Genomic DNA, 17,220 nt, shown 5'->3' with positions numbered 1-17,220 from the left:
GAGGGGCTCCATGTTCTCCCACTTTTCTCCTCCTCCTCTGCTCTGGTTGATTGCACCCGTCCTTTCCCCCACTGCTGTTGCCTCTCACAGCCCCCCCCCAATATGAAGGATTTTTAGGGGGCTGGAAACACTTTCTCCTCCCAACTTCCATTGGCAGAGCCAACAGTCTTTCCATGCTATCATAAACCTTTTACTTTCCTAACAAGTCCTTTGGTACTTTAGATATAGAACAATTATGACCAATTTCACTTCAATAGAAATTGAATAAGATCAGAAGGCCTTTTCAGTAAAGCAACTTGTCTGCAGGAGAGAGGTGGCTAGTCACAGGTAGGATATAAACATGAGAAAGAACCTTGGCATTCCGGTTAATGCTTGCATGGGAAGCTTACACGGATGCTGACTTTTGCAAACACACTACTTTCTACATGGAGAAAGCAACAATGGGGAAGGTAGAGTCTAAGGCAGTGATGGTGAACCTTTTTGGGCCTGAGTGTCCAAACTGGGGGGAAAGATCATGGCCACTGGTCCCATCACATCCTGGCAAATAGAAGGGGAAGATATGGAGGCAGTGACAGATTTTACTTTCTTGGGTTCCATGATCACTGCAGATGGTGACAGCAGCCATGAAATTAAGATGCCTGCTCCTTGGGAAGAAAGCGATAACAAACATAGCATCTTAAAAAGCACAGCATCACCTTGCCAACAAAGGTCCGCATAGTCAAAGCTATGGTTTTTCGAGTAGTGATGTATGGAAGTGAGAGCTGGGCCATAAAGAAGGCTGACCACCAAAGAACTGATGCTTTTGAATTGTGGTGCTGGAGTAGGCTCTTGACAGTCCCCTGGACTGCAACAAAAACAAACCTATCCATTTTGAAGGAAATCAAGCCTAAGTGCTCACTGGAAGGACAGATCCTGAAGCTGAGGCTCCAATACTTTGACCATATCATGAGAAGAGAAGACTCCCTGGAAAAGACCCTGATGTTGGGAAAGTGTGAAGGCAAGAGAAGGGGATGACAGAGGACGAGATAGTTGGACAGTGTCACAGCAGCTACCAACATGAATTTGACCAATCTCCGGGAGGCAGTGGAAGACAGGAGGGCCTGGTGTGTGCTGGTCCATGGAGTCAAGAAGAGGCAGACATGACTAAATGACTAAACAACAACATTCTCCTCCACAAGCCTGCCTTCAGGGGAAGTCCTTCTCTCAGTCCTGCCATTCTAATAGGAACATCTTGACAGGTCAAGAGAGAGGGCCGTCTCAGTGTCTGCCTCAAGAATCTGGAATTCTCTGCCAGAAGAGGCTAACCAAAAAAATGGAGGGAAATATTTCAGGACAATTTTCCTGAGTTTAATAACATCTCCCATCTTTTTTCTCTTCTATTCCTTAGCAATATTATTCCTAATCCTTTTAATATATATACAACCTTAATCATAGGACATTTCTCTATTCAAACCTTCCAATTCACAGAAAAAGACAATTTAAATAATTATATGGAGCTAATCTTATGCTATAACAGATGTGGTGGTGCTGCAGGTTAAACCGCAGAAGCCTCTGTGCTGCAGGGTCAGAAGACCAGCAGTTGTAAGATCGAATCCACGTGACAAAGTGAGCTCCCGTCGCTTTGTCCCAGCTCCTCGCCAACCTAGCAGTTTGAAAGCATGCAAATGCAAGTAGATAAATAGGTATCGCCTCAGTGGAAGGTAACAGCGTTCCGTGCCTAAGTCGCGCTGTCTGCATGACAACAGTAACTGTCTTCGGACAAATGCTGGCTCTATGGCTTGGAAATGGGGATGAACACCGCCCCCTGGAGTCGAACATAACTGACTAAATGTCAAGGGGAACCTTTACCTTTACCTTTAATGTTATGCTATGGTTTCCTTTACACAGAAATTAGATTATTTGTTTGGATTACTACATCTTCTTGCTCTGTTTAGCTGGCTAGATCAACTTAGTTCATGAAATTCATCTGCACTGCCACTATTTCAATCCTCATTCATTCTTAGTTTTAATTTCGAAATTTAGTAATTGACAAAGAGGGATTATGATCCTGAAGAGATGAAACGACAGCAAAAGCCCACCAGCATTAACTTTTTTCATCACAGGGCTTTTATAATAGGGAAAACTGTACTTAGCAAAATTTACCCTTCTGTTCAACTTGTACACCATATTAGAGTCCACTTGGGGTCTTCTACAGCAGATGCTTTTTCAAAAACCCAGAAAACTCTATATAGCAGTTTGGAGTGGAACAGTGTAGATCTGGTTATGCACCAGGTTATCTCCTCTGTTCTGAATTCCACAGTCCTTATATGGACTTCAATTTAAATAGCATAAAGAACACTGAGATTTAGTTTCACGTAGTTGTGTGTATGCGATACATAATCTTCCTGTGTCACTCTGATTTTGGATATGTTTGCAGAACAAACTTCTTTTTCTAGTGATCCAGAAAGACTGATAAGAGAAAATGTTTAGGTCAGGGCTGGTCATCTTCAGAAAGGACCATCAGTAGCCTGAGAGAACTATGGGAGCAGTTCATCACCCACCTTTTCTGAGGCTGCTGAAGGCATCATGGCCAGGAATTAAAACAAAAGAGGAAAGACCCAAGATCATGCCATCAGTTCTTTGGGAAATGCACTAGTGACCTAAGATAATTCTGCTTTTTAAATCTTTTGTAACATTCATTCTTTCTGTTGGGTGTTCAATTGTAAACCATCTTTGGCAACTTGACATAAAGACAATACATAAATGCAAACGAACGAACGAACGAACGAATGAACGAACGAACAAATGAATGAATCATTCTCAACTCCTGAGCAGTTATAATGTTAGTAGGAAGTCCATGGTGTTAACCATGAAGCTAGCAAACCAGTCTCCCTGTGAGTGGTTTCTGCAGCATCACATTATTTAAATACACTGCAAAATAAGACTGTGGTAATGTCTTGCAACATGTTTCATAGAGCAATCCCACTGATTTAGGCACTGTAGCCTTTCAATTCCACTTACATTAAAGGATAATGGTACTTGCACCCTCTTAAAAAACTTTTGGTTTTGTCCAAACCTGAGAATTGCAAGCACTGCATATTAGACAGGCAGAGGAGAGTAGAAACTTGGCACTTTCCAGGTGATAGACTGCAGAGTGTTTATCCAACTCCCTTTCCCAAAGCTCCATTAAACACTTTGATTCAAGTCTCTCTGTTCATTCAGTGAGAAACAAATATGTGCAGCCTCCATGGATGGATGGAGCTGCAGCGAAAAAACGAGAAGTCAGCAATGCTGATTGGTTGCATTTTCTAAATGTGTCTTTTGATTCTTGAATTACTGCCAAACACATTATTTCTTCTCTGCTTGCCCTTCAAAAGCCCTTGATCATCAGATGGTACAATTCCTTTGCAAACAAACCCACCATTCTCTAGTGCTAAGAATGAAATCTGTAAGTTCAGTCTTAACCTTGTCATAATCTCTATCTGCTCATTTATTTATTTAATTGACTTTTATACCACCCAGCTGGCTGCCAAGGCCACTCTGGGCTGTTTACACATTAAACAAACATATAATCGAGCCATAATTTAAAACAATAAACATAATAATTATAAAATCAAATTAAACACAAACACACCAACAAAATTCAACTGAAAATAAAATTATATGAAGGCAAGGTGGCAGGACTGATAATATAAATGTTAAGACAACCACTATATTAGGATGTTATAAGATCTGTAAAGACCTGTCTAAAAACCCATGTTCCCAGAGAAGGGGCCAGGCGGATTTGGGTGGGAGTTTGTTCCAGAGTTGGAGAGTGACAGCTGAGAATGCCTGTTTTTAGTCCTCTTTTTCCAGGCCTGTCAGAGCAAATACCGTATTTGCCGGCGTACAAGATGACTGGGCGTATAAGATGACCCCCCCAACATTTCCACTCAAAATATAGAGTGGACGGCTCTGCTGTGCCACTGGCAGCAGCTGCCTGGGGCTCTGCCTGGTCCCGCCCTGGATGTTCATGGCCAGCGACGAGGAGGGCGAGGAGGAGGGGAAGCAGCTGGGCAGGCAGCGGCAGCGGAGGAAGAGGAGGACAAGGGGAAGCATTTCTCTGGTGGCGGGTGGGCGAGCCGCTGGCTCAGCGGCGTGGGCCAGCGGGCAGCCCGGCAGCGGGCTCTGGTCAGTCAGGCATGGCCGGCTCTGCTTCCCTTCCTCCGTCCAGACCGACCACCTGCCTGCATTCCTCCCCGGCTGGAGTGGCCCCGCGTCACTCACTCAACAGCGGCTCCTTCCTGGCCCAACTGAAGTGCACCCGGCATATAAGATGACCCCCCCACCTGGACACATGTTTTTGGGCCAAAAAAGTCATCTTATACGCCGACAAATATGGTACTCTCAACCACTTGGCCTGGGAAGATCATATTGAATGGGTAGATCTCATCAGGAGGAGGTATTCTGCCAGGTATTGAGATCCCACACCATTTAGGGCTTTATAAGTTAGCATTATCATCTTGAAGCTGGCATGGAAAGAAACAGGTAACCAGTGCAGGGCAGCCAACATAGGGGAAATATAGTGATATTTCTTTACACCACTCAGTAGTCTGGCCTCCATATTCTGGACCTGCTGAAGCTTCCATAGCAGCCCCACATAGAGAGCATTGCAGCAGTCTAATCTTGAGACTATAATGCATGGACCAGTGTGGTGAGGACCCCAGTGTCAAGGTAAGGACACAGCTGGGCAATCCACCCTAGATGAAAATAGGTGGGGCGGACCACAGACACTGTCTGGGACTCCACTGATAGCACTGGGTCCAGGAGTACACTCAAGTTGTGAGCCTCATCCTTAGCAGAGAGAGTGCTCCCCAAAGGAGAGGGGGGCACGCAATCTGCAAACATTAGGGGCACCCACCCACAGGATGGCCATCTTGTAATTTTTGTTCTAGTCACTAACTAAATATTGGGGGAGGGAACAGCTGCACTGAAACTTTGTTATAACTTTCCACATATTAGGTGTATGAAGAAAGTAATTGACTCAGTATTCCAGAACTCTGGAACAAAAATGAAGAAGAGATACACCTTTGTAAATGCAGTGGTTCTGACAGATGAGAATTCTTGCTAACAGAAGGACACAAGTAATTGCTTCCTTTTCACTGTCAATTAAATGGGAACAAATGTTGGCAATACATTTGCTAATCTGTGAAAATAATGATCTGCTACTTTTAAGGTTTTTACATCCATATTGGAGGATACCTTCATTAGGCCAATGAAATTGGATACCAAAAAGTGCACAAGGTTTTGAGATCACTGATCTCTTCATCAGAGAAGATATTATAAAGTAAACAGGAGGGAGGGGGAAAAGGAAGGAAAAGTCCATGTAGTCTGCATGGAAAATGAAGGCTATGTAGACAATCAAGTGGTTCCCTTCTTCTGGGGGTATCCTGGGTCTGTGCAGTTTGCCTAGAGCTGCACAGGCAGGGTCTTCTGGGTAAATGTGGACCTGAACTCCCAGCCTCTGGCTCTGTAGCCAGAAACCAACTCACTGAGCTATTATTATAGGCATACTGCAGACCAGCAGCAGGATTCTGGACAATGCTTTAAAAGTAACATTCACCTCCCATGTAAACCCACTCTACAACTGATTTCTAACTTTACCACTTCAGATGTTTCTTGATGACTTCCAGGAGCCCTAAGCCAGGACTACCAAGGGGGAATATTTCTGGGCAATGTAGCTCAACAAAGTCAGGAGTCATTAGAAACAATGTCAATGGGACGAAAAGAGCCCTTCAATAACAAATGTGCTATGAGGGCCAATGCTAGAGACGGGAACTTTGTATTTGTATCTCAGCGATATGAATACGAACTGCGACACCACAGGTGCTGCGGGGGCCTAATTCCCTCTCCAAGAACTGGCTGGCCCACCCACATGGCTCTGTGTGGGACTGCGGTGCCGCTCCAATCTTAGCAGGAGCCCGGCTCTCCCCCCCCCCCCACAAACCAACCACTTCAGTGTGGAGGTGAGACAGGGAGTTTCTCCACTCTGCTGATGAGTGGTTGGCTGCATGGGGAGGCAGGGAAGAGCTGGCTTGGCTCCTGCTGGGATTGGTGTGCCACTGCTGGAGGAGGACCCCAGTGCCGTGCGGAGCCTGGTGAGTTGGCTGTCTGGTTCTGGGGGAGGTAATTGGGCCTCCACAGCACCTATGGTGCCACGGTTCATACTAATATCCATGAGATACAAATACAACGTGCCCATATCTAGGAGCAACCTACGTACTATTCTCTACAAACACCATTCTTTATTTTAAAAATAGCAGTTTAATAAGTGAACTAATATTATTCATTCGAGACGATAAATGTTTTCTGGTTTAAATGTGAACAGCAACAAATCAGTATCCCCATTCCTAATGCTTAACACCAGCAAATTAACTTTCAGACTTGATTTTCCAAGCTTTAGTTACTTTTTACCTGGAGAAGCCCAAAGACTTGTTGGGAGTTGAAAAGTTAAAAATGTTTGGTCCTCCAATTTAGAGGGAGAAAAAAAAGCCCCCCAGTAAAATCAGAGGACCCCCTCCAATTCTGCTTAAGTCTCCGCCTTTTGTTTTTTAAGTGTGTGAAAAATATAGAACTTATAGGCAATCTTTATAATATCAGGGTTGGGGGTAATTTAGACAGTGGATTAAATACTGGAGGATCCCACCACTTGCTGAGATGGGAGGGAGAATTTCCCAGGAATAAGTCTGGTTATGTAACTATTAAAAGTGTCCTTTCATAGGGCAGGGTCATCAGGCACATGCCACTAACACAAGAAGCCAAGACAATTAGATCGGTGTTTGAAAATGTTTACTCAGATCCAAAACCTAGTTGACATTGTTTATGTTTGCTTCACAGTCTTAATGATCACAGAAAATGTTGAAGGACCATATGGGAAACAGATATATTGAGTATGCTGTCTCTTATTTCAGAGACTCTTTGGCTGTCTATCTGGACCAAACAGATACTCAATCCATCTCAGCTGCAGTGTGTGAGACTTCTTTGATGCTGTTATATAGGCTGTGTCTTATCCCCATTTGTGTAACCAAATGGGATTTCCTTTGTGCTGGAGAGGGATATAAGGAAAGAGAAACTTGTATACATATGGAACAAAAGGCTATTAAATCATTATGGGAACAGGTTGGGGGGGGGTTGTATTACAAATCTCACTTGTAGCTGGATATCAGCACCAAACCAATCCTTAACCAATCCTGCAGCCTCTCATAAGGCAAGCCCCCCGCCACAATGCTAAATTCTGATGGACCCAGATTTAAATATAAATCAGACAAGCAAAAAGTTTCATCAAGAATAATTCAGAAGAACAGTATTACAAGAATATTCTCAGGCTCAGTTGCCCAAATCGTGTTCAAATCACTTCCATGGGCAAACTTAGTCAGATAACTTTGCAAAGCCATATATGCTTGGGCTATAACAGTGTCATCGAAATGAAAGACAAAACAACAACACTGCACCCTTCTACCTACCACAGAATCAAGGGGCAAGAAGGAAAAGAACTGTTGGCATGTGGAATAAGCCATGCAGATCATGCTGCTTGTTCTTAAGCTAGAGGTTTTTTGTTTGGACCAAATCTTTCCTTCATTTTCTACACCAAAGGTAGAGTTGTTCTTCTTAAAAGATACATTTATCGGAATGATGATGGTGACAATGCTGTAACCCACTTATCCAGTCTTTTGGGTTATGACTTCATCTGTATTTGCCCACATAGTCTTTCATTCCTTTTTATGACAATGTTATTGTAATATACTGTATGCAGTGTGATTCAATAAAATACCACCACCCCGGTTTGAGATTTCTACCAATGAATTTATTTGGGGCAAATATTAACTAGCTCATGGTCTTTACTGATATCCAGTGTGGTGGATTGGATGCAAGAGGTGGGCTCTAATTCCCACTCAGCCATGGCAACTCACTGGGGCTGTGGAACTGGTATAACCACTCTTTAAATACCTCACTTACCTTGAAAGTCATATTAGGATTGTTTTAAATCAGTTCCAACATCACGGCATGTAAGAAAATTGTCTTTACACGGGATCTTTAAAAAACACCCCAAAGATTTCATATTACTGTCAAAGTATTCTACTTTCTCTTTTTATTGAATCAGCTCATTTTTTCAGTTTCTTCATCTTTGCAAGTTATATGTGACAGTGCTGGCCTTTCTAAGGAAACTTCCTGTTTCACCAAAGAGCATTTTGTGGTCCAGGGGCTGAATTCCAGTTTGGAAATGTTTCAGGATCTACATTCCAACAATGAAAAACTGGGTAAGAGCAGGTGTAAATCATAACAATCTGCCCCTTTGGTACAAAATCTTCTCAATCTGTAACTGTTCTTCCATGCAAAACTCCAAGGGCTGCAAATTAAATAGCCTATTAGCTCAAATGAAAGGCAGATAGGAGAAGCTTTGGGGAGCACACTGGTTTCCCTCTGCTGACTTACACCTTGATGGGCTGCCATAAGTGTAGGAAAACTTCCAGTCCTCTTCTTCCCATTTCTAATCGATGTTTTCCTGCAAAACATATAGGACAAAGTTCTCTAAATCTCATACTGCGTATCCACACTGGTTGATTTGTTTGAAAGTATCTAATAATTAGGATGTGTTCTAGAAACGTCTCTGGGTAGAATCTTAGAGTATAAACTATCTGCTGGAATTTAATTTATTTTCTCTCTAGAACCAGATTAATCGAGCTTGTTATGAAGAAAAGTTGTTCCTACAGGTGCAGAGTAAGACACAATATTACAGTCATGGCCAAAAATATTGGCACCCTTGCAATTCTGTCAGAAAATGTACCTCTTCTCTCAGAAAACTGTTGCAGTTGCAAATGTTTTGGTACCCACATGTTCATTTCTTTGGTTTGCATTGAAACAACACACAAAAAACAGAGAAGAAAAGTCAAATCTGATACAATCCCACACAGAAACCCAAAAATGCACTGGCCAAAATTATTGACACCCTGTCTAAATTGTAAGAGATTAATTGCTTTTCAAGCATGTGATGCTCCTTTAATTTGTATTTAGACACACCTGTCGCAAGTAAGAGGTGTGGGCAATATTGTAATCACACTTGCAACCAGTTAAGATGGAGAAAAGTTGACTTTGTGTTGGGTGTGAGACTGAGCATGGGAAAAAGAATGAAGTGTAAAGGCTACAAGTCCATCTCCAGAGATCTTAATATTCCTGTCCTCTGTGTGCAATATCATCAAGAGGTTTCCAGCCCATGGCACTGTAGCTAACCTCCCTGGATGTGGATGGAAGAGCAACATTCCTGAAAAATTACAGTGAAGGGTTGTTCAAATGGTGGATACAGAACCCAGATTAACTTCCCAACAAATTCAAGCTGATCTACAGACACAGGGCACAACAGTGTCAGCTCACACTATCTGTTGCCATCTGAATGAAAAGGGATACTGTGGTAAGAGTCCCAGGAGGACACCGCTGCTGACACAAAGGCATAAAAAAAGCAAGACTGGAGTATGCCAAAACTTATGTGACAAAACCACAATCCTTCTGGGAGAACGTATTGTGGACAGTTGAGACAAAAGTAGAGCTTTTTGGCAAAGGACATTATGGCAATGTTTATAGAAAAAAATGAGGCATTCAAAGAAAAGAACACAGTCCCTATAGTCAAACATGGTGGCTTCTGCCACTGGATGTCTTGACTGTGTGAATGGTATCATGAAATCTGATGATTACCAAAGAATTTTAGGGTGCAATGTAATGGCCAGTGTCAGAAAACTGCATCTCCACCAGAGGTCATGGGTCTTCCAAGAGGACAATGACCCAAAACACAGTTCAAAAAACACTCAGAAATTGTTACAAATAAAGCGCTGGAGAGTTCTGAAATGGCCAGCAATGAGTTCAGATCTGATTCCCATCAAATACCTGTGGAGATATCTCAAAACAGCAATTGGCAGAAGGCATCCTTCAAATCTGAAGGCCTTGGAGCAGTTTGCAAAAGAGTGGCCCAAAATTCCAGTAGAGAGGTGTAAGAAACTCATTCTTTGCTTTAAATTAACTGTTTTAATTTAAAGCAGTTAATTTGCTTTAAATTAACTGTTAAAATCGTAAATTTATATTATATTTTATATCATTTTGTTTTTTAATGTAAAACTGTATATTTTAAATTGTTTTTATCTTCTAAGTTGTGAGCCGCCCAGAGTAGACTATGTCTAGATGGGCGGCATATAAATGCAATAAATAAATAAATAAAATAAATAAATAAGAAACTCATTCGTGTTTACAGGAAGCGATTGATTTCAGTTATTTTTTCCCCAAAGGGGTGCTACCAAATATTAAGTTAAGGGTGCCAATAATTTTGGCCAGAGCATTTTTGGGTTTCTGTGTGGGATTGTATCAGATGTGGCTTTTCTTCTCTGCTTTTTTTTGTGTTGTTCCAACACAAACCAAAGAAATGAACATATGAGTACCAAAACATTTGCAACTGCAACAGTTTTCTGAGAGAAGAGGTGCATTTTCTGACAGAATTGCAAGGGTGCCAATATTTTTGGCCATGACTGTATATGCATTTAGCATGCCTGATCTTGTTACTGTAAATAGAAGCTGCCAAGATCTGTAAACAGCTGCTGATCAGGACCATGGCATAAATGGAAGGGTAGCAAATTCTCTCCTCCTAGATGGAAGTTTGCTGACAATTTAGGGATGGGTATTTCATTTAAGACTGCAGTGGTTCTGGTTGCCGTCCCTACGGTACTACTACGAAGTACTACTCATATCTACTTTGTTTTCAGGGAAATGCCAAGGTGGGAGGTTGTTGTATTTTATCTCCCCTGTAGACCAGTTCTAACACAACATGCTGAAGAGTACAAAAAGAGAAACACATAAATGGTAGCTGCACCAAGAGCTATTTATTAGCATAACACTTTTTTAAAGATCTCATAAGAACTGAAATATGTACAAAGTCTTACAGCATTTACACAATAAGAAGTTTCCTATTAGTGATGAATTATAAGATAGTGCTGCAAAAGTACTTCAAAGCAGGAATAATAAGAATAATTATAATAATAATGAAGCAGACCACTGCACTTTCAACTTTTCAACTACTTATCCACAACTGTCACTTTGACATGACAGTTAAACCACTGGGAAGACACAAGAGTGTTAAAAAAGGAAAGAAAAGGGGAACCAAAAGGTGTAACAGTTTGAAGTGCAGCACTAAACACTGGAGGGCAGAAGACGACAGAAGAGAAGGGGTTAAAAAAAGCTACATACTGTCATGTTTCTATAGTTTCCTAGAGCTGTAACAAATTTCCACAGCCTTAAGATATAACATATTTAAGACAACGTAATTACAATTTCTCAGATATAGTTCAGCTATATTGTGTTCAGCTTCTGAATTAAGAGGCTCATACTGATATGGCTGTGTACTTCCATTTTCTGTTCATGAACTGCTCAAACTGGTCAAACTGGTCTACAAGAAAAAGTAGTCAGCAGCAGGAGCTTGTAATCATGATGTGCTTTGTCTATTTAAAGGCATTCAGGATCAGCAAAACAGGACCTAACAATTCCTGTCAAAAGTTTAAGACGAGGAACCTTCCTTTAAAATGTCATCCCTGGTTTTCATATGTCACCTTCTCAGAATCACTCCAAAACATCCCCCCAATTACCAAAACCAAACCACCACTTTTCTTTTCTTTTTACACCAAACACCTGCAGGAGTTATTTATAAAATTTGAGACATCTTCCTAGACTACTTTCATAGTTTGTAAAAAGGCTGGGCAAGGATGAGATACTTCACTTAGAACATTAAAACAAAACAAAAAAGAACTGTGCACAATTTGTTTGAAAAGTAAGCAACTGTTTCAAAAAACTAAAAACCAGCTATACCATACTATTTTGTTTATGGACAGTTAATCTGTCTCATTTATTCCACAGATTACAGTGATATTTTTAGGTAAGGTTTTACAACAACCTTATTTGGCAATTTCCCCTCCTATTAAATCTTAACTTCAAACAATACATGTGTCTTAACTATACATGTGCTCAAGACACCCAACATTATAGGATATTAAAAAACTCACAAGGGACTACAAGACTATTAAAAAGAAGCCATATAACCATTTAATGTAAACAATTTGTTCAGAAACAAAGCCCTATTTAGATTCTGGTCTTAAACTTTTGGCAGATAACAAGTCTATGCTTAGCCAGGCTCTGTAGCTAGTTATTGTTCAAGTGGAAGCCAGGTCAGTTCCCATGTTGACAGGCATGCAACTTGAAAACATTGCACAACAAGCAACACAACAAAAAAAGAAAAGAAAAAAAGAGAGAGATCGAGATCTGAGAAGTGTATTAAGACTTCAAGTAGACTTCACAACCCTTCACAACTGAATATTCACAAAGGTACAGTCTTTCTTCTTCCCCCTCCCTGACTCGCAGCAGATTCACTCACACATGGGACACTTTCTGTGACTCTCTAGCTTGTTTGATGCTGTATAACCACTTGATGATTCTGGCATTTCTTTCAATTGCAGAAATGCCATATGGCACGCGGTCATTGGCACTGTCATCATTTCTAAGGTCACTGTTGCTGTCCTGAGACTGTTCACAGTCTGAACTGATCATACTTGCACTGCGAAAGTTGAGAGAGATAATGTCAGAGTTAGCCCTTGCAAAGTTTTCCATCCCAAGGTTTTCAAGCTCTTCAGGATCCAGTCCACAATAGTTAAAGAATCTTTCAACATCAGCATCGACTCGAAAGTATCTGTCACTTAAGTCTGACTTTGATCGCTGCAGGGAGGGTCGTCTGCTGACTCCACAACTTGATTCCACTGTGTCTATCTCTGGTGATTTCAGGGTGGTGAGGGCAGCAATTTTGGGTTTAGGAGGCAGAGGTGGAGCTGAACTACTGCATGGTATTGCTTTCAAAGTTTTGCTGCTAGATACTTTTCTAATGTCTGAGGAGCTATGAGAAACATGCAAGAATGACTCTGCTGACTGTTCCAGCAGCCGTCTACTCACGCTGGAGTTGCTTTCTTGAGGGCTGCTTCGGCCTTGGGTGGGGTAAACCTTTAAGGATTCTGCAAATGAGTGCCGGTTTTTGTCTCCTGATTCTGATTTGTGGGGAGGCCAGTTTCGCGAACTGTGTTTGTGACCTGAACCTGAACTAGAGCCCTCTGAGCTGTTGATGATGTTTTTCAAAATCTCTAGCTTTAGATTCTCCCTCTGGACGCCACTCTCAGTCTTTGCATTGTTGCTAAACACTTTCAAAGTAGGGCTGCCCAAGGCCCGCTTAGCCGCAGGACAAACTGGTGGCTTGGGGAGCACTGCTGGCTTCACTGGTTCTTGTTTGGCATTGATGACCTCCTGGCTCTTGACATATTTTGCCTTGTCAGCTTCTAGCCTCTCCACAGCACTAAGTCTTTTTGGATTAGGCTCCGCTTGCCTGCGGAAGTAGTCAGGTCCTTTGTTTAAGATGCGGAGAGGGACAGCAGAGGTGAACGTGATGGCAGGGCTGACGGGTTTGACCATGCTACCTGTCTGTAGTGTTTCTGTAGGCATGTTTGGTGGCCTTTCCCCGGCAGCCGTTTTGAATTCCTCTCTGGAGTCTTCTAAATGCACGGTGCAGAAACATGTATATTAAACACAATGAATAGCAGACCAATCTTGGAATCAGAAGGCTAGCAGCAGCAGCAGCAGGAGGAGGAGGAGCAGCAGCAGTAGCAAAGCTTCATTTCATAGCTCATTAAATATCACGGTATGCCTTTCTTTTCTGCCCCCTCCGTGGGCAGCCTTTGTATGAAAAGGCCACCAGAAAACAAGTCTATATTGATCCTGCTCTGCTGACTTCTTTCTTCTTAATGAAGGATGTAAAAGTCGCTGTGGTTTCTTTGTGCTCAATGACAAGCAGTGATCTGAAATGCAAAATGACCAACCATATGTTAGTGATAGTGTATGATATCACCGCTATAGCAAAAGGAAGCTCTAATCCACTCTCTCTCTCCACGCCTTTTCATTCATCAACTCAGTTACAGCCGCATGCAATCTTTTTCTATCTTACTTTTGCCTAGTGGCATGTACCATATTAAGACCACAAGGAAATGTGGGAATGAATTTATGCTTCTACACAGATAATATTCCTGCATTTTAGAGAAACTGGTTATTTCTACTCTTACGTTAGATTAAAATGTTGTAAAATTCTAAAGTGTTAAAGCCCCAGGTTTATAAAGTGATCTTATCTTAGATGGCACACCAGCTGAAGCACTGTGATGAACTGGCAGTGTTAAAAAAAAAAAAACACACCGGGAAGAAATCTGGAACTGTAGCTGTTGGTGTTCTGGATCACATGTTTTCTGCTGAAGGCCATTTCTACAAATTAAAAAAGGGCAATGCAGTTTTCCTCCAGTGGGTGGCTATCCTACAAATATTTCAGATGACAACCAGAACTAGAACTTTATTACAAAGATCTCTTTTTCTCCCATATAACATCCTATTCCAGTGGTGGCCAGTAGTCAGTGAGTGTGGGTGGGTAGGTATCTCATCCCATCACCTCAGTTCTCTGCTTGGACTAGCGACTTCCTCCATTCCACTCATAAAAGCAACTGTAAAATATATTGCACATCTCAGCGCTTGACAGGCAATTTGCCTGCTACTACTTGCAGTGCTGCCACTGAGTCGCAACCGCTTTTCATTCTTTTATTTTCCAAGTTCCTCTGCTTTACTTTCTCAGCTACACTCCCCCCCCCCCTGTGCTTACTGCCTCTGTTGTTGCTACTGTTGGCTCTACTTGGCAATCACGATATTTCTTCAACTAGAAACGCTACTAACAGAAGGAGCAATGGATGTACGGGCAGAAACCATTGGCTAGAGAGGAATTAAACAGTTTTCTCAATGAAGCAGTTGGTATTTACCAGAAGCAAGTGACAAACTGCATGCCTGTGAGGGGATGAAATGACTGCAAGGAATATGAACAATTTAACTAACATGGTATCAAATTAAATTACAGACTACTTAATAACTAAGCAACCACAAAGAAATGCTCCTATACACAGAAACTAAAAACCTACCATTATCTGATTTTGGGATTAAACAAAAGGATAAATTCCTCTGCAGAATCTGGTTGGCCATGGTCATCAAACAAAATGCTAAACTAGACAGAAAACTAGTTTAATCTGGTATGCTAATTCTTCTATATTTCATAATGACCTTGATGTGGATGACATATATATGGCAAGTCCTCATGTGCAGGCTTTACTACGGTAACTGTTCTAGTATTAAAGCAGACAAAGGTAGCTGCAGACAAAAATTATGCTGCACTGTAAATCTGTCACTTAAGTTTTGCGACAGCAGTCTAGAATGATGTACTTAGGAGACTAGAAGAACTTTGTAAGAGGCTCTCAAGGAAAATTTAACAACTTGCTTTTCCAAACAAATGGATCTCAGTGGTCTTATTTTTATTTGATTATCCAACATCTTTTTTTGAAAAAGTATTGCATTTCTTTCATCAATGAAGTAATTTATGGGTACATTAATTTCACTTTTTCTCAGTGTTTCTGACCAGTCTGAGCAAACATGTCAAGGATAGTATTCAATTATTTAGCATCCACATCACTCTGAGTGATAAACTACATAAATACTGCTGAGGTTTCCCTATAGCTCATTGCTTCATTATCTGCAAAGTACACCTGGAGCTGAATTTTTTTCTTTTAAAAGCATCTCTCTTTGAAGTAGACATAAATCAAATGATTATCGGGTATAACTTTGCACAAGCCTTGCATGCACAGAGGCATGTGTTATTAAGTCTCAGGGCATGAGCTGAAGGAACTGCTGAATCTTTCTGGATCTTCAAGCAGCAAGTCAAATCCCCAGGGGAGCAACACTAGAGGAGGACAGACTGATTTTCATATTTGAGGTGGCTATAAAGCCAGGTATCGGATCAAGGCTGCCAAAAGGGTCTTTTGGATTCAGAAACAATGGTCATACTTACAGAGGAATTGTACAAAACTTTACTAAATTGACAGTAAAGCAGAAAGCATAGCAGTTAAACAATTTAGATGAGGCGTCCTTCAGTCTTGAGAGACTATGGCAACATGCTCTGTATGGAGGACTTGGAACAGCGTCTAGTGTGGCTGAGAAGGCCAATATGAGAGTGACAATCCTTCCACACAAGACAAATACAATCTGTTCCCTGTCCAGCTCCCTGATTTTGCTGCTTTCATGACTGGCTCTTTGCCTTGGCCTGCTGGACAAGGGTCTCTTCAAAATGGGAGAGGCCATGATGTACCGCCTGCCTAAAAGCTGAATGCTCAGATGTCAAGTTAAACAGTAATGTAGAGAGAAATCTGACATCCCTTCAGCTGACTGGTGCCAAGAGACCCCTGAAATCAGTAGTTGAGCAGCACCTCACACGTTCTAGGTCTATGCCGAGGCTCATTGAACCGAGGCATCTCAGCTCCATATGAACATTTTGATACCGCAGTGGTAGGTGAACTTGTTCATTAAGTATATTGAAGGCCTTCCAACTTTCTTGATGTTTACATTTCACTCACTGGTAAAACAGTAACAAAGAATCTCACTAATGCCCAAATTGATAATAGGATTAGACACCAAAGTGTAAGCATTTTGCAGAGTTGTCTAGCTTGGCACTTTTTATCATCAGATGGTCATTCTTAAAGTTTTCATGTCAGAATATCTGGGATGAATAACTCATACTTTCCCCTGAGTGACCTCCAGTCATATAGAAAGATGACACTGTTTTCCAGCAGTTGACTCTTCCCTAGGCAACCTCTTGTAACATCCAGTATTTAAGAAGTAGGCATAGAGGAAATATAGATACACATCGCACTAAACCTTCTTGCCATGACAAAGGGCTTCTGTAAGGCAACCATCTCTACTCATTCCAAGCTGGCTTACTGGCTCAGCATGTTATGTGCATGTTATTCACCAAATGGCTAGCTCGCCAGCCCCCCCCCACTCTTGGCTTTTTTGTGTAGCAACAGTAAGCCCACCATGCCATGTGAAACAGCACAATGAATGCAGCACTGGCATCATGACTTATAAAATGTCTTGTTTCACAGGCCCTGGTAACAGCAGTACAAAGCTGGCAAAAACTCCCTGCCCCACTCTATGACTTCTCCCTCCAATACCGTCAGGTTCTTCCTACTAGACATAGGTTTTGAGATTTAAATCTTAGAGAACGGGATGCAGGTGACCTGGCAAACCTGGGTACCATTTAAACTGAAAGCAGGATATGAG

General features: G+C 41.7%; 1 protein-coding gene across 14 annotated transcripts in view; it reads right to left on the bottom strand.

Moving 5' to 3' along the window:
* FAM110B (family with sequence similarity 110 member B) overlaps positions 1–17,220 on the bottom strand; it is a 137,103-nt gene that overhangs the window by 14,804 nt on the left and 105,079 nt on the right. For 10 of the 14 annotated variants that reach the window (XM_078393757.1, XM_072998951.2, XM_072998950.2 and 7 more), the window contains one exon: positions 10,858–13,880. The exons of 1 other annotated variant lie outside the window; for it this stretch is intronic. In XM_078393757.1, the coding sequence (XP_078249883.1) occupies positions 12,415–13,527 (1,113 nt within the window). In that variant the 5' untranslated portion in view covers positions 13,528–13,880 and the 3' untranslated portion in view covers positions 10,858–12,414. Of the gene's footprint in view, positions 1–6,790; positions 8,522–10,857; positions 13,881–17,220 lie in introns of those variants that run through there. 3 more of the 14 variants (XR_013545406.1, XR_013545407.1, XR_013545405.1) reach the window with 3 other exon arrangements.

The sequence above is a fragment of the Pogona vitticeps genome, chromosome 4 (assembly GCF_051106095.1).
Source record: "Pogona vitticeps strain Pit_001003342236 chromosome 4, PviZW2.1, whole genome shotgun sequence".
Classification (NCBI taxonomy): Eukaryota; Metazoa; Chordata; class Lepidosauria; order Squamata; family Agamidae; genus Pogona; species Pogona vitticeps.
Note: the sequence above shows the minus strand (reverse complement) of the source record. Positions and strands in the feature narration are given on the sequence as shown.